Here is a 24365-nt window from a genome sequence, read left to right on the forward strand (position 1 = left end):
GGGCCTGTCTCACTAAGCGCTAAGATGCGTCTTAAGCGGCCTTAAGTCCTGTTATAGGACTTAGTGTAAGATGCATCTTAGCGGGAGTTTCACAAAGCCCACTAAGACGCGTACCGTACTTAGTACCCCTTAAACTAAGTTGCATACAGGTCGTAGCCTACGTCTCGTCGAGACGAGACGTAGGAACAGTTCTTAGTGTAATGTCATGTGATAAATTTCGCGCCAAATTTGAAAGTCGTTTTAATTCTCGATGATGGCCGACCTTCAAATCTTGATGGCCGATCGGGTGGCCCAGAGGGCTTCGTCGAGAGCGGGTTTTTCGCGACAGACAAAACCCTTTGGATAGGTTTAATGAGGACGAAATGTACGAGAGGTATAGATTTTCCCGAAGAGGCATTATGCTACTTCTAAATACCTTGGCACCGCGATTGGATCGGGAGACATCCAGAAGCCACGCCATTGATGGGCGGTTGCAGTTGTTAACGGCGCTGCGTTTCTACGCAAGTGGCACCGTGCACCACAACCATGGTGATCATCACGGAGTCAGCAAGGCCAGCGCAAGCAGGATTGTTCGTCGTGTTAACCGTGTTTTGATACGGATGAAACACGATATCATCAGATTCCCGACAACCCCTGCTGAAGTTGCAGCCAGTCAAGCCGACTTCTTCGCTGTGAGCGGTATGCCCCGAGTTGTGAGTGCCGTTGATTGCACTCACGTTTTGTTGAGGGGTGCAAGGTAGGTCTATTTCATTTGATATATTTAAAGCATTAATATAGGGCCTGTGGTATGCCACACCCTTATGAAAAAAAACTAGGCCTACCATGAAATTACCATGGTTCGATAAAAAAAGAACCATGGTTATCATGGTACTTTTTTATAACGGTTTGTGGGGTAAAATGCACGTGAACAAACAAAATTGAACAAACTGCACAAATTTGCGCTGTTTCAGGCGCGGATCCAGGGGGGCCGAGCGGGCCTTGCCCCCCCCCCCCCCCCCCCCCCCTCCCCCAGCAAAAAAAAAAAAAAAGAGAGAGAGAGAAGGAAAAGAAGGGAAAGGGAAAGAGGAGAGAAAGGGAAAAAGTAAGTGGAAGAAGAAAAGAAAAGAAGGAAGAAGAAGATCGCGGGGGGAGGACTTGCCTCCCAGGCAGTTGCCTCCCCCCCCCCCCCCAATCAAAAAATAAAAGAGAAGGAACGAAAGGGAAAGAAAAAAAGAAAAAAGGAGATAAAGGAAAGGAAAAAAGAGGAAGAAGAAAAGAAAAGGGGGATATCAGTTGCAATTTTCCCGCCAACAAGTTGTGGATCGGATGGGGGGGGGCGGCAAAAGGCCCTTGCCTTCCCCCCTCCCCCCCCCCCCTCCCCCAGAGAAAAGGAAGAAAAAGGAAAAGAGGAGACCTAAAGAGAACAAAAAAGAGGAAGAAAAGAAAAGGGAGAAAAGAAGGGGAGATCAGTTGTGGGTAGTCCCGCCAACAATGTGTGGAGCGGTGTGGGGGCCAGAATGACCTCCCCCTCCCCCTCCCCCCCCCCAGCAAACCTAAAAAAGAGAGAAGGAAGGGAAGGGAAAGGGAAAGAGGAGAGAAAGGAAAAGAAGAAAAAAAAAGAGAATGAAGAAAGGTAAGGTAATACAGTTGCAATTTTCCCGCCAACAAGATGTAGATCGGGGGGGGGGGGGGGAAGGGGGCACTGGCGTACTGATAGGGTAGGGGGGGGGGGGGGCTTTGGGGAAATAAAATTCAAAAGTGGTTTATTTCTAATTCCATAACGGTGGTTTCCAATAATGCTGAAATGACACAATTTTCCAAGATTTTTCCTCACTTTTAAGTAAATTATACTTTTTTATGGGTTTATTGGAAAATGACAAATTCCTAAATTAACAGCCAGGCAAGAAAATGCTTCTTGAGATGCCTACATGTCTCTAATTTTTTAATGAAACGTCGAAGCTTCCGCGCTTCGCGTGGGAGAGGGAAAACTGAATTTAGACGAGGATTAAAAGTCATAACGGTACAACGATTCGTCTTTTTCCTCTAATAATTCAATGAAACGTCGAAGCTTCCGCGCATCGCGCGGGAGGGGGGGGGGGGAGGGACTGAATTAAGACAAGGATTAAGAGTCGAGAACGGTACAACGAATCGTCTTCTTTCTCTAATGATTTAATGAAACGTAAAAGCTTCCGCGCGGAAAGGGGGAAACACAATTCAGAAGAGGATTATTTTTGGGAACGGAACAACGAATCGTCTTCTTTCTCTAATAATTTATTGAAAAATGTCAAAGCTTCCGCGCTTCGCGGAGGGAGGGGGAAACTCACCCTGCACCCGCCCCCCCCCAATTACGTCACTGCTGGTCATCATTACGTACCAATATTTGGCTCGCATATTTCCAAATTTGGCCCCCCCCCCCCTAAGAAATCCTGGATCCGCGCCTGCGCTGTTTAACTACTAAAACAGCATTTTCAAATCGAATCTGCATATGCATTGTTCAAACCACTCATTTTTTAACATTTCCAAATGAAATTTTGCATATTGTCATACAAATATTAATTTAAAAACAAAATAAACATAAAAGAAAATAAACATTAGGGTCTACCATATTGTTCAATATACTTCAATCTATCACCATGCTAATGTTCACATTATTTGGACCTTCCTAGGCAGAGATCTTAGGGGGGCCATAATGCCCCCCCCCCCCGACCTCGTATTAAGACCTTAAATAGCCTGGCCTTTTGGAACTATTTATATAAGCTGTTTTCTGAGCGAGGTGAAACGAATTGAACTAGAGCGGTTTTATTTATCTTGTTTTTGCGTTTGCTTTTTTTTAAAGTTTCAATGGTTTCCAGGTTTGTGAAACGCGATATAGGGCATGAAGTGTTTATATAGACTTTAGCTTATATTTAAGTTTTCTTACTGCAATTGAGATTCTAAAATAAATAACAATAAACATAATGGATAATTTTGTCTGAACATTTTGCAGGAAAAATTCTAGTTCACGATATAGTGTCACATAATTTTCTATCAATAACAGACTGCAACTTCTTTATTCATTAAACCCATCCATAGATACGGAGACGACGCATATATCTATGTCAACAGAAAGAGACAAAAGAGCATAAATGTGCAACTCATGTGTACGACGCGGTTCAAGATTACCAATGTTGTTGCAAGGTGGCCAGGATCGACACACGACAGTCGGATCCTGACACACAGCAACATTGCTGCAGATTTTGAGGCTGGGAGGAAGGAAGGTGTCATCATTGGTGACAGTGGGTACCCCCTCAAGCCTTGGCTGATCACACCAATCCAAAATCCACAAACACCGGCAGAATATGCATATAACAGGCAAGTATTATAATACAATAACATTGCAAACTCGACCCAAACTACAAATCTACTAAAGATAGCAATGTCGATTGTCGTATCATGTGCGATCAGTGGCGTACGCTCGTTTTTTCAGGGGGGGGGGGGTGGTTAAGCTTTTAAAATCGTGCCGAAAATTTCGCAATACCTCTGCCAGCCACTGAATAATGGGGGGGGGGGGGGTGGGTAAGAGCATTTTTTTTTTTTAATTAATTAATTAATTAATTTTTTTTTTTTTTTTTTTTTGGGGGGGGGGGGGGGGGGGTTCATCAAATATCACACACATACAAACAAATTGAGGGGGTTTAGCCCCCCCCCCCCCCCCCCTGCTACGTACGCGTCTGTCTACAATGCTATCCAGTGCAGATATCGATGTACAAATTCATTAGAATAGAATAAAAAGAAAGAGGAAGAGCGGGATGAATGAAATACGATGAAGAGAAGGAGAGGAGAAGGTGAAGGAAGTAGGAGGTTGAAGAGAGGAAAAAGAAAGTCAGATTGAATACCAAAGGAAAGTGTATCTTTTATAAATTGTAATGATACTTGAGAGCAAGCGTAAAATCTTAATGTTATAAAATGTTTTTATAACTATTTTGAAACTGAAAATATGTTGAAACTGTCAATATTGTCTTTCAAAAAGCTTCACATCTACTGTAGATAGCAATGTCAAAATCCAAAGAGCAAATCTGGCTTTAACGTAACGTCAATTAGCAGTAGGTCATCTCATTGTAATGTCAGGACCACCTGTTATCGCTTTACTTTTTTCTCAGCGTTTTAAGAGAATTACTAGTGATTTAAGAGCAACATTCAACATTTTGTAATAAATGTTTTTCATTTTATATTTTCAGAGCTCATCCAAGAACACGGGTCTTCATAGAACAGGTGAATGGGCAAATTAAGGCAAAGTTTCCGTGTCTTGCTGTTGGGCTTCGAGTGGCACCCAAACACGCATGTCGTACCATCGTTGCCTGCGCAGTTCTGTTCAACATGGCCAAAGAGATGGGAGAACCACAAGACTACTTTGTTCAGCCTCCTCCAGATCCAGCCGATATCAATGACTACCAAGGTCAACCTGGAGCAGTCGCCATTGCAGTTCGAGACCAAATTGTACAAGAATTTTTCTGAATGTCTATTTTGGCTTCATTTTTGTGAACTCTAGAACTTTAGAACGAAGTAAGGTATTGTGATGAAACTTGGTATTTGTATGCATGATCGTGTAAGTTTCAGGCAGAGGCACATTTCTTAACTGCATGAGGTTGATTTTGTTTCTACTCGTTTTACACACTTGAAATAGATTTACCAGGATTGGTAAATTAAATGTTCTCATAAATCCATATCAATGCAATGTAATCAAAGCATTTCTTCACTTGTCATGTATTTCACTTTTTCAGGTTGACTATGTTGTAAAAGTTACTGATATCTGAATTATCTCATCAAATCAAATGTCACCATTTATTTAACAACTTTTTCAACAACAGGATATATTCATACTGGTACACATAAGTTGTACATAATGTGACAGACAATTTAAATTTGTTAAAGGCCAGTAATTTAAATTTATTACACTCAAAGAAAAGACAACTTTTGCTGTGGATTTTCTGTAAAGCAGCAGTAGTATTTATTATTCTGATAAAAATAACAGTCTATTTCTACCATAGTAGACCATAACTGTAGCAGATAATATTCTTCTTGATTGATAAGAGTAAAAAATGTGTAAATTCAAACAACCTAAATTTCACACTATGGGAGTTGTATGATGCATCACAAATGTTATCATAGCATGTGGATTAAAATGCTCTCATCAGTCTACCCATTGAATGTCAAAGGTTTTCTGTTATTTACGAGTCTTTCGGTGTCATCAAAAAATATCTTTAACAATTTGCAGAAGAGTGAACAATAATAAATTTATTTTATATGGTGCAACTCAGTTGATTAAAAAAAATACTGTATGTTTGTAATAGACGCAACCCCCCCCCCTTATTCTTCACTTGAAATTACAATAGTTTCCATAAAATGGGTCTGCAGTTACGTTTCCTGTTCACAAAATAATACAGTTATTAATAATAATTAATGTCCGTGTTTTGATCAGCACGTGACCTAACAAAATTGAACTGAATTTTGGTGTACCTTTGGGTGTTGTAATTTGTTAGTCTTAAAGAACATGACTTAATATATATCTGACACAGAGACCTGTATATATCATACAATAAGAGAGTAAAGGCTCTCTGAAGTGTTGGGAGCTCCACAAAACTCATGGCAAAATTCCCCTAAATTGCATAATGAAGTGAAAGAAGATATCACTTAACACTCATTTCTGCAAGAGTTTTCAGAACAAATGTGTTTGAAGACAGATAGCGATGAAAATATACAAATTTGAGGTTTACTGCGTACAACAGAAAACCTAAACTTTTCTCTTCAATCATATTTATTATGAAAATCATTGCAGAAGTGTCTGTTAAACGACATCCTCTTTCACATCATTAGACAATTTAAGTAAAACTTTGCCATGACATTTTTTGTGAAATTTGGTCTCCCAACACTTTAGAGGGGCTTTAATTAAGGAGGAGCTGCTGAAAATACTTAATTAGGGAGGTTGCAAAATACACCTCAAAACTTTGAATAAAATTATGGGGGAAAAAAAAGGATTAATAGAGCCCTTGTTGAGTTGAATTAAGGAGATCTATGGCTGTGGGTTTAATTGCTAGCATATTTTTGATGCTCCTTAGCTCTTCCAAAATAGCCTCGCTTATATTAACTTGCTTTTGCTTAACTTTTAATTTGTCGCGCTGTATTCTCAGCAGCTCCTCCTGAATTTCTAATTGCCTGATCTGTGCAGGTCTCTGTGCCAACATGTCATTAAACTGATGAGGCTGAGGTTGATGAAGCTGAGGCTGTGGCTGAGGAGGCTGTGGTTGAGGAGGCTGTGGTTGAGGAGGCTGATAACCACTCAGATCCGTAGCCTGTGAATCCTGTTCATACATAAACAACAATAAAGTTTATTCATAAAACAAGAAAAATATGTATCACAGATTTTGTAATTGCTATATCGATGAATGAGTTAGCACCTGTGATTTTAATGAGTCAAATTTTACATTTTTAGCCTTCCTAAAAACATTACAAAGTTAAAGATTCCCACAATGCTGTATCTACTGGTTTGACCAAGTATGGGACCAAAATGTTAACTGCCTGTGCATAACAACATGAGAACAACTAATGGTTTACACAAGCAAAATAGTTTGGACAAAAAGGACTTTTAGTCAAAGACCTTATTATTGAACATGCCATCCAGACCCATCCTACTTCAAAGCTATCATCACTTATAGCTCATATCCCATACCTCTTGCTGCTGATACACATGTTACTTCTGGAAGTCTCTTGGGGAAGGGGTAACAGGGAATACTCAAGATTATAAAACTTTTCTACACACCACAGGTTTCACTTAACATTTTGTTGTGTAGGCATCCTGCTCAATATGTCACATTTCTTTTTTTTAAACACAATTTACAAAAAGTACATGTATAGTAGTCCAAGCGATCATGTCCCGGCTTAAAACACAAGTTTTAACACTTTTTCATTACATTTGGGCACATTACAGCAAGAGTAAATGATATCACTTTTCCTAAAGAATTGTTGTAATGATGTAAGTACCCTAAATATATAATTGCATGACACGCCCATTACTGAATAAACTTAAAAAGGAAAGTCCCTGTAATATTAAATTAGTTTCAATATAATCAGAACAATTTGAGAAAGAATTCAGTGAAAGTTTGAGAAAACTAATATGTTATGAATCTTTCAAAATCATGAAAATCATGGAATCTTTAGAGACAAATTGACTATGTGGTCATAAATTGTGATTTCATCCCTTCACAATTCACCACTGATCTGAATGATCCGAGTGACAGAATGACCCAAAATCTCAATTTCTCTGAATGTCAATTGAAAAGACCTATATTATATGAGGACGCATGAAAGAACATGTTATCCATGATACACGATCAAGATAGGCATGAAGAAAATGTATCTTTTGATCAAAATGGAATTTAATGACATTTCTTTTCTTCAACAAAGGATGAAATGTGAGGTGCAGACATCATATCTAGAGACAGTGTTGCTAATTTGACTCACAGATTTGAAGAATTTAAACAAATAAAAATCCATCACTTTCTTATTTATTGTCCCATTTTTTGTCAACCTTCACTGATCTGTTCTTCACATTTTCTCCTTATATTAAAACAAACTTTAATTAAAGATGAGACACTACCAAATCCAAATGCTTACAATACCTGTGAATTTTGCTCATCTTCTTCTGGCAAGATACCCTCGACAGCTTCTCTTGCCAAAATGGCCAAAACCCGCTCGTGCATCTCATTGTGCTCTGGTGGTGGTCCACCACCTGGAAAGTAAAGAAATTGTATGAATATATAGTTAGGCATTAGTATCATTATGGACATAAATAACATTTGAATCAAATACTTTGAATTTAATTGGCCCTGGCAAGAATTCTAGAATAGTCAATTTGTTTTATAGACATATCTCTTTTTGTTAAAAAAATTATATTTGTCTAATATTTTTATGTTATAATATTTTAATATTTGTTTGAATTTTCTAAAAGTGTTTCAACTAACCCCAATCTCCCCTATTAAGCATCACACTCACCTGTCCTTGGGGCTTTATATGCTTTGGCTTTAGAAGCCATGTCTCGCCATTTCTTCCTTAATGAGGGCCATTCTCTCTCTTGGCCACCAGCTGCTCTAAGAGAATGGGTTGCTCTTTTCCAGGTTCTATGCATGGAAAGATTGGAAATAATGTGGAAGTAGACAGATTATATATTAAGGATTGGTTGCACAGAGTCTACATAGGTACATAGATTGCCAAAATAACAAGGCTGTTGCCGTGTCACGATTAAAGCTTATAAATACCTGAATACTGTAGCTTGGATTTTGCAGTAGGCCGTATGTGGCAGCAAAGTTTAGGTGTCAGGTCTTCCATTTTTTGACAGACTACCATACCCAGCGATTTCAGGACTGCTTTTTTTTTCTTCCCCCTTACTCGCCATGGGTATGCTCACCCCCCCCCCCCCCCCCCTGCCCGGACCCCCATTTAATCTTCCTCCTTTTGGTGAATTTCTCTGTCACATCCCTGCATACCTTTCTTTCATCTTTTCTTCCTTGCTGCTCCCCTTTCCTCCAGTTCCGAACAGTTCATGTTTCCTGGTAGACCGAAAGCTTCAGTCTCTATAATCGTCGGTTGTTCCACTGAGACTACGTCTGGCTCCACTAGACCTCCGGTTATAGAGGCTGAACGACTGCCTATGCCAGCCTGTGTTGAACTTATTCCGCTAGATTTTAGCCGCTAGGCCCCTCCCACAAACTTGCCACGGCCGTATTGTTATGCCCCCAAAATCCCCCAAAATGTCATTTTACCTCGTTCATTTCCAATTTTAAATTAGGCCTAGGCTATAATACATCGGTTCCACTTACTAACTTGATTGATATAATCCGTTTAATGGTCCCTTTTAAGGAAATTATCGGTCAAAATCGACATCCATGTTGAAAATCTTGCAAGCCGTGTTAAACTCTCGCTGCCGTCAATCTCATCCCTTCTAGTCTACGCCGAAGGCAAAATGATTATGAAGGAAAAACTGTGATAACGCCATTACGAACGTGTAGATGGCGCACAGTTTTTCCTTCATAATCATTTTGCCTTCGGCGTAGACTAGAAGGGATGAGATTGACGGCAGCGAGAGTTTAACACGGCTTGCAAGATTTTCAACATGGATGTCGATTTTGACCGATAATTTCCTTAAAAGGGACCATTAAACGGATTATATCAATCAAGTTAGTAAGTGGAACCGATGTATTATAGCCTAGGCCTAATTTAAAATTGGAAATGAACGAGGTAAAATGACATTTTGGGGGATTTTGGGGGCATAACAATACGGCCGTGGCAAGTTTGTGGGAGGGGCCTAGCGGCTAAAATCTAGCGGAATAAGTTCAACACAGGCTGGCATAGGCAGTCGTTCAGTCTCTATAACCGGAGGTCTAGTGGAGCCAGACGTAGTCTCAGTGGAACAACCGACGATTATAGAGACTGAAGCTTTCGGTCTAGTTTCCTGGTAGCCACGAACTGGAGCAGCGCTTCGATTTCCACCCTTTGGAAGTCCTTGCTACGTTTCCTAGGCGTTTCCTGAAATTTGAGGAAAATGCATAAAGATCTAGTCTACATGTAGACCTAGTTACTATTTATTTTAGGGTAGTGAGCACATTTTTTTTTTTTTTTTATCCTCAGAAAAAATTTCAATTTGCACCCCCCCCCCTTGAGCGCCAGGGGGGGGGGGGGGGCCAACCCCAAAAAAAGGTAAAAATCACGTGATTTTACATGATTTTTTTCTCAAGGGGGGGGGGGGGGGGGGCCCCGGCCCCCCCGCCCCCCCCCCCCCCCCTGGATCCGCCACTGCACTTGGGTTCTGTTAAATAAATAAGCTGTAGACCCTATTGTAATTCCGATTGGAATAAAACTTAGGTCAGTTAATCACTGCTATTTTTTCCAAAACCAAGAGATAAAACATGTTTTTCAACTAGACCTAGATCTAGACTATAAATCATCATTATTAGGAGATATTTTGCATTATATCCCGCATAGACTACTAAGAATCCTGCAATCTAATGGGTCTAAACGAGGTCACATGATAAAATAGAGACAAGTACTACCTGAGATAGTACTATTGTAAAGTAATTTTTAACTGCTACCCCACTTGCCCACCCTTGCCTAATACGCATAGCAAAGTAGGTTACGTGAAATGTCGATGTCAATGTCAAAACTCAAATGAGCATGCATCGACTGTAGACCCCTATTACATTTATTTGTATGCATGTTGCGCTTTGTAAAATCTAGCTGAAGCTAAACTGTCTGCAGAATCAGTTTTTATTATGTAAAATTCACTTTAAATAGTCTAGACCTTATTGCTGATGTGGGATATAAAACAAATTTTGGCTTTACTCGGGCAATGGATACAAATTATCATCGCCTCGGTGATGATAGTTTGCACCATTATTTAGATCTAACAGTTAGACTAGAATCTAGGTCTAGCCTAGATCTAGACTCTAGATCTAACCTCGTAGACTACTCGTAGTCTATTCGATTAATATTTGCTTAGTCTACTTTAACATTAACCTTAATTACTGGTAAAGCCTAGCCTAGTCATACATGTACTCAAGAGAGGAGCCGACCCTACCCAAATCAGAGGCTAACGAACAATTTTCAACGAAAGAGACAGAAACTTTGCTGGTCTAAGTTAGGTCTAGGCCTAGGCCTACTGCCTGAAAATATAGCAGTCACAATCACACTCAGTCTCAGACAGATTAAGAAGTAAGATTGAGAGTAGATGTAGACTAGATCTATCTCTTTATAATCTAGACTAGGTCTAGATCTAGATCTAGTATACTAGTCTAGGACTCTAGTACTAGTAGAACTAGATCTAGATCTAGTTACTAGAATTTAGATCAGTCTCTATGTTCTAGGACTAGATCTAGGCCTAGTTTGTTCGTGCATGAGAGAGAGCACGACTGTAATCCGCGACCCCGGAGTGACAGCGGGCTCGCTATACCGCCACACGCACTGTTCATCACTGCCAATTAATCGGCCGCGATTTATTGAGGTATCAAAATACAACTTCCATCACAAACTTCCACTGCCATGGGTGTCGATCTGTAACTGATACCTATTCATCAGGGGGGGATGATCTATTCATTCATCCCCCCCTGCTGAATAGGTATTACGTAAGGATCGACACCCATGTCCACTGCATACATTTCACTTTCAATAATTTACTTCTATGTTGTCTTAAGAAAAAGGTTAATACCATACCTTCCCCATTTTGCTCCTAGTAGTCGAAATAATGTCAAACAACCACTTAAAGTGATAAAATTCAGCGACCTTTCACTTTTTCAATGCAGACGATGCAGACGAAAACTTAAGGGGAAAAAATACTTGTATATCTTCACACAAGGTCGAAGGTCACGAAATTCGGCTTCGTAGAATCAAAATCCAGACGTTTTATTGTTGAAGATGCGCCGCACACAGGACTTAGTAAAGAACGGTTTAGTGAAACTGAGAAACCAACAGGACGTCAGTAGGACCCGTCTTAGTGTATGACGCGTCGCAGCGACACTAAGTCCCGTTACACTAAGTACTGTTTAGTGAGACAGGCCCCTGGTCTCATCCTTGAGCTCAATAATGTATTTCTAAATACGTGATATCGCACATATGCAATATGGATTGTTCTTTGTTGTTGTTTTTTCTCTTTAATGTTATATCATCAAAGACTTGGAGTAAATGAATCTCGGGGATCTTATTTATTCTCGGAGAGAGACACATCTCATCTTTAAAAAAAGCATCCTTTTAAACAGAGAGGGGGTCATCTGAGTCATCAACCTATTTCTCGAGAGTGAGAAAACATGTTTGAGGGTAGGCCAACATTCATTTATCTGATGCGACACTACGCGACTCTTGCTGGAAAAACTGTTCAATAGGAAGAGCGCCACCTGTAGGCTTTTTTTTTTCATTGACGACTCTTCAAAAGTTCTGCAACCAACTTACCCCTGCCCATGATTACTAATATAAAATCGTGAAAATGCGGAATTTAAACTTGTCGACAACCCTCTCCCTCCCTCCCCTAACTCTCTCTCTCTCTCTCTCCATCCGTCCATATCCCCTTCCCTCTACATCTTTCTTTCTCTGCATCTGTTCCTACCAGTCACACTCTTCCCCCTCTCTCTCTCTCTCTCTCTCTCTATTTACATATATATCGTATGTACAGCTCTCTTTTAAAATATGAACTGCCTGTTTAGAGCCAGAAGAAAAAATCAATTCGTGGTAAATGCCCTTTTGGCTCCAAACAAGACAGAACTTTTTTTTTTTTTGGTCACCCAATGCTCCCACTCCCTATCTCTCTTTCTCTCTCTCTCTCTCTCTCTCTCTCTCTTTCTCCCTTATATTTCATACTGATACTTTCCCACTTAAATTTTTCAAATTACCAAAGCCTTGAATGTTTAATTTGAAATGTGATATGTGAATGATACCAATCATGGGAGCAACTTAATCAGATTTAATTGTGCAAAATCTTGTTTGCTTCTTTATTGATATATCGATCATTACCTTGCAACCTTTTAACCATGTGTGTATGCGAAAATAATTTGTTTACACTACCCTACCTTTTAATACTAAATTGGTCCAACGATAAAAGAAAATCTGCATTTTACCTACAAAATATATTTTGTTTAATTCATTGTAGCATCTATTTGATTATATAATTCCCAGATTTGGGGTCGTGGTCGAGTGGTTACGTCACCGGACTGTTGATCACAAATCGGGGTTCGAGTCCCGCCGCGACACTAATGTCCTTTGGCACGACATTGATCTACATTTGCCACACTCAACCCAGGTGATGTAAATGGGTACCTTGAAATGCTAAAGCGCTGTAATGGCAGCACAGCTAAAACAGTGAGGGATAATAATCTCCAAGTTTGGAAGCGCTTAGAGATTTAAATGTAATTCGCGCTATATACAAGCTGAGTATTATTATTATTGGTTTCTGCTATTGTCTCTATTTCTGTTATTGAAGAAAATACACTACCCATCTGGCTATGCAATTTCCAATCCCAACATGTAATTCATTCGAAATTCAAAAAAAATAAATATTCATAATCGTTTAACATAATTTTATTACAAATAGGTTATAATATTCAGATTTCTGAATATGTACTAAGTAATGTGCCATAATGTACAACGATGGCGACACGACAAATGCTACGGCGGCGGTTGCTCCAGGCTTTATTTCATCAGGGATGTGAGGTTGGGGTTGAATTTGTTGTTTGTTTTGGGGCTGGGCTTGTGCTTGCATGGTCTTGGCGTTGGGTGCGGTGAAGGTTTCTTGTCCGTGGTTGGGATTGGGAGTTTGAATAATGTACTGAATTGCCGCGGAGTAATTGTAACCGGAGCAGGTGTCGTAGAAGCACAATTATATATTATATGTACAAAAAGAATTGCAATTTACTGCCACAATGTTAATACGCATATGTATTACGTGTTACTGATGTATACTTTGTAAAAAAAAATAAATAAACAAAAAAAAAACATCTGCAATTCACCTCTCGGGCCGTGAATGTGTTTTAATAAAATTAAAGAATTTTAAATAAATAAAAAAATAAATGAAATATCTATTTTTAATGTGAAACAATGACAAACCACTTCATGACACTTATTTACAGTTTGTTAGGTATTATACATTCAAAGTTTTATATTTTGTATTTCTGTTTGTTCATTACTTTAATATTCATTATTCATTCATGTTTTTCGTTATTGTTCAATGTATTCATTTACTTTCTTATCTATTTCAAACTGGTGGTAGGTACAACATTAGAAACGGGCGTTGCAACTTTTTTAATTGAAAAAGTTCGATTCTTCTGCTTCGAACTATTCTTTTTAAGCAATTAAATGAAATGTGAAATTCGAACATTAAAATGATTGACCATAATTAATATTTTTTTGACAGATTAAAGTTTAAAAATATATCAAAATTGCTCCGGCTGTAATAAGTGACAATTGTAAAAATTACTAACATTAATTGAAGTTCTATATCATGTAACTTACCAATAGAGAAATAAAAACCTACTTTTTGAAAAAAAATCACGCTCTGCATGCAATTCTTGTCATATTATTAACAAAAGCATAGTTGAAATTATGTATGCGATGTTTGGATACAAGTTTTAACATTTCAATAAACACAATATGGTTTGGTTAATGATAATGAAGGTTATGTATATTACTGTTCTCAACCATTCAGGTAATTGATTAATAATTCAATAATTCAAATGATTTTATTTCTCATGCAAAACACAATACAATAATAATTATATCACAAAAACTATGCAATGAAACGACAAATATAATGGAAAAAGCACGAGAAAAGACGAAGTAACTTGAAGTAGAGCTTGTTGAAGTGTTAGTTCCTCAGATGCTGTTTTACAATATAACATGAACAAAGTATGCTTAGAAATACATGTAATATCAAATGTAATAAAGAAATCAACTTAATTTTTTCCCGCTTACGACGCCATACGTCTACTGTGGGACGCTTCACCAGGCCGAATATACCGAAGGGTCTTTGAAAGGTTTATCAGAGAAGGGCAGTTCTTTCCTGACGTTCCCTGACCGGAACACCATGTTCACGGGTCAAGAATCATATGGCATTAGAGACCGGTCGGCCCGATGAAGCATCCAAGAGTGAACCTGGACCGTCACAAGCTTAGATTTTTGTTTTTTTGTTAGTACACTTGGCTTGATGAAGATTCTCTGGTGATTTATAAATTGAGTACTCTCTGGGGAACATCCATTATGATCTTTAGGAGGAAAAGGAGCATTATTTTCTCCGGGAATGGATCAATGAGAACGAGTTGAGAAACCAGATCTTCTTCTTCCAAGATGGTGGTTTCCTCGTCGGGTTTTCCACCAGAAGATACCAGAGGGGCTATCTCAGATAAATCTTCAGGTAGGACTTGCATTTTTTGTACGGACGATTGGTCAGCAGGTTTAATGCTACTTACATTGGTCATATCATCACCAGCGTGAATTTCTTTAGAGGACACGTCTCCAGAAGTCACTTCAGATGCATCCAAGTTCTGTCTACTGCTCTCCGGTGATTTGTCATGATGCTGACTCCTACTTCCATCTGTCAAGTCCTCCTGGGTTTTGGAAGCCATGTCTCCTGTATGCCCATCTCGAGGAGTGTAGTTATTGCTTGCTGTAGCGTCCTGCAGTACCTGGGTGTCGGTCTGTCCTTTGGCCTGGTCCTCTTCTAGAGAGGCCTCATCTCTAGTAGAGAGCTGCTCACCATTGACGCCTTCTTTATCATATTCAGCATCGATCTGTTCTTCTTCTAAACCTAACCGGCAGTAAGAAAGAAAACAGGTAATTGGTTTATTTCTCAAAACACATCAAATTGATTTATTATGATTGTGTAGAACTTATCGCAGTGAATTTCATTTTTTTTTAATGTTCACCAGGTAGTAAATGAGAACTTGAAGTTGGTAGTAAGTATCTGTTTGGCTTTTTATTCGTGAGGAAAATGCTAACTGAAAGTTGTACCTAAGCTCTTTTAAAGTATCTCCTCTTTGCATTACGTCACCTTAGTATTTATATCAACAGTGTAAAAATGTGGAAAACGAATTTGCTTCAGAAAATACCATCAATCTGACTATAAACACATGGGCCCTATTGTATACCGAATAGAACATCATGTTACTGAAGTGTTGAATGGGGTCCTCGATTACGAAACTACAATTGTTCTTAATGAAAATATACGTTACCTCCGCTGAGATACAGGTCTGCAAGGTTGACCAACTTGGCAGCTTGCAGTGCCTTCGTTAGCTCAATCCGTTCATCTTCCCTGGACACACCTCTTCTCCATTGTTTTAGCATATGACGAGTTCCATCACTGGTAACACGGCCGAACCTCATATTGGTCATGAGCGCTCTCTGTATATCACCATGTAGGATTCCCAGCTGACCAGCAAGGCTGTCGATTTTGGCTTCATCGTAAAGATCGTCAGCTATCTTCGTTAAGATGTCTGCAAACTCATCATCTGGGGGCTCCTCTCTAGAATGGTAAAAAGACAAACATGGGGGGCGGTCAAAGAACGTAGGTATGACGAATCAACTTTAAAATTAGTACAAACCTTTACTTAGGTGAAGGAAAAAAAAAGTCAAAATAAGTTCTTCCCGTAATGAGACTATAGAGGATTATGTAATATTATAACTCTAATCAAAATAAGTTCTTCCCGTAATGAGACTAAAGAGGATTATGTTATATTATAACTCTAATCAAGAGTATCATCTTCTACTTGTTTCATTACAGAACGTTTTCATTGTTAAAGTCAACCTATAGCAGTTGACTGACACAAATAGACAGCGATCCCATTTAGAGACCATGCTCGACATGCTCGAATTATTAAAATCTATTTAAATTCATTAAAGGATTTCACTTTCAACTCAAATCACTGTAGACTGGAATGCAGCTAAGATTTTCATTTCTTTGTTAATGAGTTTCGATATTTTATTCACTACTGCGTTTACATTATCACAGGTGGTCACGAAATTTCTAAATCTGATTTTGGATTCATAGAAAATAACTGTTTCCGTACTTTTAGCACTGTTATTGACCGTCTAGCACCACTTATTTTACACACCAAAGTACATACCGTAGTAGTGTTGTCACTATAAGAGAAATAATGCGTTTATTGTCAATTTGCCATGTAAAGAGTAAAGATATTTCATCCCACCCTGCTTGTACTGTATCACTCCTTCCCAGTCCTCCGGCTGAATTATCCTCAAATGATGATGGGCCTGTCATGAAGTAATGAAGTCAGTTTGAATGAGAAGGGGGGGGGGGGTCAATTTAAGATACACATTTGGAATGTTCTCTATCGTTCACTGTATCGGTATTCTAAGTAATTTCAAAGTATAGCTTAAATGGGGTAGCAAGGGACCTATAAAGACCTTATTGGATTTGATAAGCTTCACATATATACATATTTCAAAAAGTAGCACAAAAATTGGATTGGACTTTAAGTACAATGTTTGTTTTTTAAAACTTTTAAAGGAAATTGAGATTGGAAAATAAAGTCTTACCACTCTGAGCTTGTTTTCCAGAACCAACCCAGGGAATGAAACTCCATTGAGGTGTCTCTGCTTTCTTCTTCTGCTCTGCTGATCGTATCTCACTTTCTAGTTGAATTTTGGTTCTCAGCTTCCAGGTCTCACGCTTAAGTTGCTCCAAAAGCCCTTCCTTATAGGCGTGCTCCTTCTTCCAGCTTAATTCTATTGTTCGTTTTTCTTTTTCAAATCGAGCTCTGTCTCCCTCTCTTCCTTTCTTTAATTCTTCAACTTGCTGTCTTAGAGTCGTCTCGTTCCGCTCTTTCTCCTGTACAATATTCGTCAATTCTGCTGCCAGTGAGCGCTTCTCTTTCTCAGCTCCTGCTCTGTCTCCCTCTCTTCCTTTCTTTAATTCTTCAACTTGCTGTCTTAGAGTCGTCTCGTTCCGCTCTTTCTCCTCTAGCGTTTTTGTCAAAGTGTCTTCCCGTAGCAGCTTAGACACTAATTTCGTCATCATTTCTTCGTTGTCGGTCTCTAGTTGCTCAACCTGACGTTTTGCCTTTTCTTCTGTCCCCTGTAAATTTTCGATACGCAGATCCCTTGATTGTAGTTTCTTTTCAAATTCCATCTCCCTCTGCTTGTACGTCTCCATTATCTGTGTTGCTCTTTTCTCGTTTTCCATCATTGCCCTTTTACTATGTTCACGCCTTTCTTGTTCAACCTTCATGGTATCTTGTAGTCTTTCATTTTCACTGACTATGCTTGAGCGACTTGCACGGGACTCGTTGAGTTCCTGCTCTAAGTCTGTAATTCTACCTCGGAGTAACTTCTTTGCTTCTTCTTCTTCTCTAATGTCTTCTCCGTGCCTCTTCTGTGCTTCTGTGACACCCTTTCTCCCTTGGTTCCATAACCGTTCAAAGCTGGGTAAAGAATACAGCTGTAATAGGTCAGCAGATATTCCTTTGTCACCTTTCTTCAGGCATCCATGGAGGAGGTCAAGCCAATGCAATCGTTTGTCATATGAGAGAATGTCACCAATGGGAGGTACGTCATAGACGTCAGTGACCCCGAGCTTTTTTAGTTTATTTGTTGCCTTCTCGAGGACTTCACTTTGCCCGGTAGTTACCATGGCACATATAGGGACGTGACCTATCCACACAACAACAACAAAATCAGTTTAATTGAAAGTAGTCATTTAATCGTCTTATGACCTCTTTGTACCACACATGTGTCACCTAATCCCTTTTGTTTAGAGGGGGGGGGGGAGTATATTTTTACACCAGAGTAAGGATCGAATCTGTTCATTTTTCATTCACATCTGTGCTTTCAAATATTGCCATTAAACTTGCTGTATGTGCATAGAGTATACAACCTTTTTCTAGGGTTGTAAATATAACTGGCAAGTGAGAGAAGGATCGATGGAGAGGGGGGGGGGGGGGGGGAGACAAAATTGATAAAAGAAAAGAGACTGCAGAATAACCATAAAAGGGAGTAAACATAGCCATAGTCATGAGATAATTATACATTTACAACTATGAAAATGAAAATTTGTAATCACATGGGTCTATTATATAATAATACAGGCCTACACAAAAAGAGAAAAGTATCAGCATGCATGCACAAGGAAAGAAAAGGTATTTAATTTACAATAACGGAGTTTACAGATACAATCTGCGCATTTATTTAAGTTAATATTGTCTGTTGGGAGCCAGGGGAGTACAAATAATCAAATAATTCCTCTGGCTCTCAACAGAAAGGTTAAATTACATTACATTGTTATGTTATTTATGTTATTTGTAGTTACTGTCTATGATATGTTAATGTATTGTTATATTTATACAAATGTGAGCTGTAAAACGATTTTTATGCCTTCATTTTATTTTGTGCATGACAATAAAGAAATTCAATTCAATCAATTCAATTCAAATTCAATGGGCAGATAAAGGTCATTTGTACCAAAAAGGTAAAACCCACCAGAGATGAATACTGGATATGCGTTCATGAAAGTTATGTAACATTATTCAGTTATGCACCAACGGTACATTCGATGATACGCAGATCGAAGTATTCTTTTCAAGAGGGCAAACAAAAGATATTCATGAAGCACAGCTAGGACTCTGGCATTTTTTATTCTAAGATGCTCAAAGTGGAACTTCTCCATGTGTAAAAGATCTGTGGATATTTGGGGTCATTTGTACCATGTGCTGTCTGTAAACTCCCATGTTGAACTGACGAAGGGCGTTTTAGAGTTCACGATATCATCATGGTCGAAAAGTTGATGAGGTGCTATTAAGGGCTTGAATGCATAATGGATAATATAGAAAACTAAGATAAGTACTTGATTTTAGGGTCATATTGCATGACTTATGATTGTTTCATCGATTGCTTTATGTCCTAGTCATAACTGTTGAAAAAAAACCATTCTATAGCAGGTGTCATTATCGTTAGATACACGTACCTACCCATTTAATAGCATGGTCAATCACATAAATCTTTATATGTAAATAAAAATTACCAACCTTCATATTCAAAAGTTTCATGTGTGAAAATAATATGGCTTGTAATGTTATTCATTTATTCATATCTTCATTTGTCCATTCTTGTAATCAATACGGTGGTTTATATCACTGCATTGTGTGTATCAACAGTGCAATTGTTTATTAATTCACAATTGTTTAAAGATACTCGTCCTACCTATAGCGTAAAGGATTATGGGAAAACTCACCTGTAATCTTCTTTATTATCTTGATCCATTGTTGGTAATTGTCGAAAGTAGACGGTCTGATAAAATGAGAATAATGCACAAATTCAAAATCGTCATTATCAGTACGTGGTGATAATTAAAGAGGTAATGATAATAACATGCACACAATTTGATTCTCAACCCGCCCCTACCGAAGGCCACCTCAACGAAAAGAAATTGTTGCCGATTTTCCTTGCCACATTGCCCCGAAAAATGTGTTTATTTCGGTCCGCGGTATCAGAACGATGTCACGCGCCCTCAAGCGCCGTAATTTATGACCGTAAATCCTTCATAATTTCGATATTAAAGATGTAAATATATCGAACATATTCGGGCACCTTGCTGTCGAATTCGGTTAACAGAAGTTAGGGGAAACATTATAAAATCATGTTTGAATGGACGAAAGTGATAAACAGTGGCGAATCTAAGTTTTATTTTGCTAGGGGCAAACCATGACATTGCCCCCCCCCCCCTCCCGCCCAAACGTATCTGCATTAATATACAAGCAAAACGGCAGTATTATATTGACTTCAATCTCCAAAAAACACAATTTCTTTTACCCATATAAATATTCCAAAGCCACCATCTACTGCAGCGTACCAGCATTACAATGCGATTACAAAAAATGGTAGTCTATATCATTCAAATATGTATTGCCCATGTGAATATGGAGAGCGAGAAGATTAATACTCACCTTAGTAACAGCACCATACATCCAACCTTCCCGGCAAGGTGTCGTACAGTTTCTTCGTCTGAAATATTTGATACATTTTGTAAGATGAACCTTTTGGATACTATGAACATGATATTTAGCCTACACCAGTAGCGTACGCAGGATTTTTTTTAAGGGGGGGGGGGGGGGATTTGAAAATCGCGCTCGAAAATTTCGCAACGACTCAGCCAGCCGCTGAATAACCGGCGGGGGAGGGGGGGGGGGGGAGGGGGGGACAGGGTAAGGTCAGTTTTTGTTCACCCTTTTGTACCATTTGACAAAAAAGATACCACACATTACACAAATTGAGGGGGGATTTAATCCCCCCCCCCCCCCCCCCCCCTCGTCTGCGTACGCGCCTGGCCTACATGCAGAAGTAGAGAAAGAACAAAATAGACAAGCTTGGGTAGTGCTTTAAATTGCATGCAATATGCCAGAATAACACAAATGAATGAATTGTTTGTGCAATAACATTTAATGAAAATAATAAACAGTGAACTGAATGCGTTCCATAAAGGGAATCTTACATGAGTTTGAAAGTCGTGGAATCATCTAACCAAGAATTGTTTCAGATAGTTGGCATGTTGAATTAATTTATTGCTCACACATAATCGTTTGTTTTTATTCGGTTCTTTTTCTTTCAAAGAAATATGAAATCTTGCGCTCCGTGTAATTGATGTGTGCCATGTAATCGGAATTTTAAGAGGTTATTTTTACTTTTAAAACAATGATTGTTTAAGAGAACGCAAGTGTTCACATATTTCTCCCTTTCAGGCGATAAAGGTAGGATGATGTCAGTAGTTAATGGTTATTCAGGCGCATGCCATGGTTCATACCCTCAGTATACAAAAATGAAACAACTAAAGAAGACTGATATTTAGCAAATATAATTATACAATTCAAGAGAGTGAGTATAGCTAGGACATTGATGAATAACGTACGATTGCGATGTAGTGTAGTATCTACCAAAATCTCTCTCTCTCTCTGGGTGAGTTTTTCTCTTTTCAGAGGTAGTACTGTATTTTTATTTTTTATTAAAAAAAAAAACATTTTGACAGACTATAATATTTCATGTTCAAGCATTTATACATTTTTATTTAATTCAACAGATAAAGCGTTTTTGAAAGAAGCAGAAAATGAACATGAAATGACTAAGCAAACGAATAAGGAAATGTATGAAAGAGTTGTTTTGTTTAGCAATTGATGTTAGTTAAGAATTATACTTTTGAATTGTATTTTGATTATTCTGAATGTGATGTCAAGTCAGTAAGATGTTAATTGCATGATTTCGAATATATGTACTGCCTCTGGTATTGAGAAACTAAAACACCTTATAAATATTTTAAAAAAACATGAAATTAATTTCACGCCTAAATAGGATCATCGCGCGGTTTATCAAACCTCCATAGTAGAATTGAATTTAGTTTATTTTCGTCTGCAAAACATACAAATCAATCAATTGTTAACTACACATTGGGCCGTTGGGTTTACATTCTCTCATTCTAGGAACGTGTGAATTATTTTTTTCTATAGACAATAAAGAACAAAATAAGAAATAAAGATAAATAATTTGTTTTACCCGACATATTTAGATTTTTTAGACATTTTTTACAACGCTAGTTTAATAGGACAAAGAGCATTCCGTTGGTTAAGTAATATCAAAAACATATTTTGCCCATACAATTCATTATTTTACCACAAAGCTACCTTAAGGTTAATGAAATAGCCTTTATTCCAACGATACATGTTCATAATGGAGGCGTATAGTTTCATTTCGGACTTACAACAAACACAAACAATAATAATAATAATTATCCTTGCTTATATAGCACCTAACACTTATTTATCAGAAGTCTCTTATTTAAAGCGCCCTACAATAATGCATAATTACCCTAGCTTTAGCAGTGCAGCTATTACGCGCTCGGCGTTTCAAGGAATAAATTCCTACCAGGTACCCATTTACTTCACTTCTACACGCAAAATAACTTTTTTTTTCAATGTACAAACCTGAGCCAATTTTTCGGATGACGTGTATAGAACCAGTGAGATATTCCTCCTGATCCTTAGTAGATGTTTGACGTTCATCAGCAAGCTTGCTCGCCTCTACGTCTCCATAAAGAGCGCGTCTCAGGAGGACAGGGATTATACTTCTATCCGCATACATGTGGATGGACAGATCAATCATACCAATGACAAGCGTATCAGGAAACACCACTCGTTCATCTTCCCAAGGTACAATCTTGCCTGGTTTGTACGACAAGATTTCATGTCGTAATTCATCTAGCTTCCCTTTCCTAATCATCGAGCTGGAAGCAGCCATCTTTGTACAGATTTCGCCCTGAATACGCGCACAACCACGTTACACGCTCAATACCATACAGATTTGTCGTATGGCTAGATAAGCATGTTACATAGTAGGTCTAGTTATTACTGAGTGTAGCTCTTTATAAGGCATGTATCGTGTACAACAGGAGTAACGGATGAGGGATTTTAATGAATGATCAACCGACCTTCGACTTGTGGTATGAAAACATGAAATTATTATTTGAATCGCATACAGTAATCTGCCCACTGCCTTCATGCTCACGCGCAAACGTTACAATAGTTCTCTCCATGTTAATGGTGGAAGCACAATATTCCACTCTAGTTTCTATCCATCATTACAATGTTTGAGCCTATCATCATCATAATAAAACCTATAATATAGATATGGCTATTCTTGAGGTTTCAATCATTCTTATGCATCATAGTCGACCAAATTAACCATCAACGTCGAGGAGAGGGAACTATGATGTTTCATATATTACTGTATGGTGTATTATGTACGGGGTTAGAGCACTGTTTTTTTTTTTTTTTTTTTTTTTTTGGAGTCTAATTCGTGAGAATTTGTTGATTTGTCCGGGGGGGGGGGGGGTGGCAGGCCCATCGCACCCCCCCCCCCTGTGGATCCGCGCCTGACGTTACATGAAATTGGGAAAAACCAGAGCAAAAGCGGGGGTAGAAAAAAGATTGAACCAACTCGCGCGTGCAGAAGGTAGCCCGTTCAAAGTGCGCCCCTAACGGTGTGGACTTGCCAACTCTATGAGTAGGCTACATAATACAGAATGAATTGTATGCATACAACCATGCACTGCACCATGCACACTTTATTTACGATTTGTGTGTTGTGTATACATCTTAGTCCAGAATCTGGCCTATGTGATTTATATCTCCACCAAACCAAAGCAGTGCGACCTCCACGCCTCCACCTACTTACTTGCTGCCAGCCGATGATGTCATGATCCTGAAACTACGACGCCCGGCGGCGTTATTTTTTTATGCGGCACAGATTGGGGTTTTTTTTTTAAAGGGGTCTTGATTTACAGACTAATAGTGGTCGTGTGCGTACTAGTAGTAGAGGTCTATTTTTAATAGTGTTACATCAACAATTAAAATGCAATTGGAAATCTGAAGAGGAGGCAGCACGTCAAGAAGGAGAACATTACAATGATTAGTCAATACAACTTAATTAACTTAAACGAAGAGGAATGTTATCTAAACACATAGTTCGCGATGGATATTCACACTTCTTAGCAGCGCTAATGCGCTAGCGAACATGCCTAGTCTCACGTACGTGCAGACACTATTCAGAAGGGAAAGAACGTACTTTCCATAGGCTCAACACGCACCATGCCCCAATCTGTGCCGCATAAAAAAAATAACGCCGCCCGGCAAAGGCTGGGCTGGTGGCGCTGGTGGCGCATATTTTTGTTATACACAGGGTGTCTCAACTCCGCTTCTGCATCTGTCTAGCCATGGGGAGATTTTGGAGGACATACTGTGTATGATCGAATTTCTTTGGTTACACAACTGTTTAGCAATATTCGCGAAAAAATTCCTAGAAGTGTTCTAGTGAAAGAGTCTAAGTCG

At 38.7% G+C, this 24365-nt stretch overlaps 3 protein-coding genes across 3 annotated transcripts; 1 reads left to right on the forward strand and 2 right to left on the reverse strand.

The window, feature by feature from the left end:
* On the forward strand, nt 1–5254 carry LOC100887849 (putative nuclease HARBI1). The gene is made up of 3 exons (XM_030996646.1): nt 1–736; nt 3052–3330; nt 4197–5254. Exons 1-3 carry the CDS (start codon nt 363–365, stop codon nt 4471–4473), a joined length of 930 nt encoding a protein of 309 aa, XP_030852506.1. The 5' UTR covers nt 1–362; the 3' UTR covers nt 4474–5254.
* Nucleotides 5255–5819: 565 nt separating this feature from the next.
* Nucleotides 5820–11559, reverse strand: LOC105440685. The gene is made up of 6 exons (XM_030996657.1): nt 11218–11559; nt 9464–9537; nt 8499–8561; nt 8008–8132; nt 7635–7744; nt 5820–6317 (listed from the first exon to the last, which is right to left on the reverse strand). The coding sequence occupies exons 1-6, from the start codon at nt 11224–11226 to the stop codon at nt 5994–5996; spliced, it is 705 nt and encodes a 234-aa protein (XP_030852517.1). The 5' UTR covers nt 11227–11559; the 3' UTR covers nt 5820–5993.
* Nucleotides 11560–14350: 2791 nt separating this feature from the next.
* On the reverse strand, nt 14351–18144 carry LOC105440687 (myosin-10-like). The gene is made up of 4 exons (XM_030996666.1): nt 17038–18144; nt 16689–16752; nt 15717–16006; nt 14351–15292 (listed from the first exon to the last, which is right to left on the reverse strand). The coding sequence occupies exons 1-4, from the start codon at nt 18128–18130 to the stop codon at nt 14712–14714; spliced, it is 2028 nt and encodes a 675-aa protein (XP_030852526.1). The 5' UTR covers nt 18131–18144; the 3' UTR covers nt 14351–14711.
* Between the last annotated feature and the right edge of the window lie 6221 nt (nt 18145–24365).

Source organism: Strongylocentrotus purpuratus, unplaced genomic scaffold (genome assembly GCF_000002235.5).
Source record: "Strongylocentrotus purpuratus isolate Spur 01 unplaced genomic scaffold, Spur_5.0 spur5_contig_856, whole genome shotgun sequence".
Classification (NCBI taxonomy): Eukaryota; Metazoa; Echinodermata; class Echinoidea; order Camarodonta; family Strongylocentrotidae; genus Strongylocentrotus; species Strongylocentrotus purpuratus.

Bases quoted from the DNA above. Each gene is read 5' to 3' on its own strand.
- LOC100887849 (XM_030996646.1), top strand. From the start codon at position 363: ATGTACGAGAGGTATAGATTTTCCCGAAGAGGCATTATGCTACTTCTA. The intron at 737-3,051 runs GTAGGTCTATTT...ACCCATCCATAG, and splicing joins GTTTTGTTGAGGGGTGCAAG to ATACGGAGACGACGCATATA. The intron at 3,331-4,196 runs GCAAGTATTATA...TTATATTTTCAG, and splicing joins GCAGAATATGCATATAACAG to AGCTCATCCAAGAACACGGG.
- LOC105440685 (XM_030996657.1), bottom strand. The intron at 8,133-8,498 runs GTATGCAGGGAT...TTCCATGCATAG, and splicing joins GAAGAAAAGATGAAAGAAAG to AACCTGGAAAAGAGCAACCC. The intron at 7,745-8,007 runs GTGAGTGTGATG...TTTACTTTCCAG, and splicing joins ATATAAAGCCCCAAGGACAG to GTGGTGGACCACCACCAGAG.
- LOC105440687 (XM_030996666.1), bottom strand. From the start codon at position 18,130: ATGGTAACTACCGGGCAAAGTGAAGTCCTCGAGAAGGCAACAAATAAA. The intron at 16,753-17,037 runs GTAAGACTTTAT...ACTTCATGACAG, and splicing joins TGGAAAACAAGCTCAGAGTG to GCCCATCATCATTTGAGGAT. The intron at 16,007-16,688 runs GTGGGATGAAAT...TTACCATTCTAG, and splicing joins AGTGATACAGTACAAGCAGG to AGAGGAGCCCCCAGATGATG.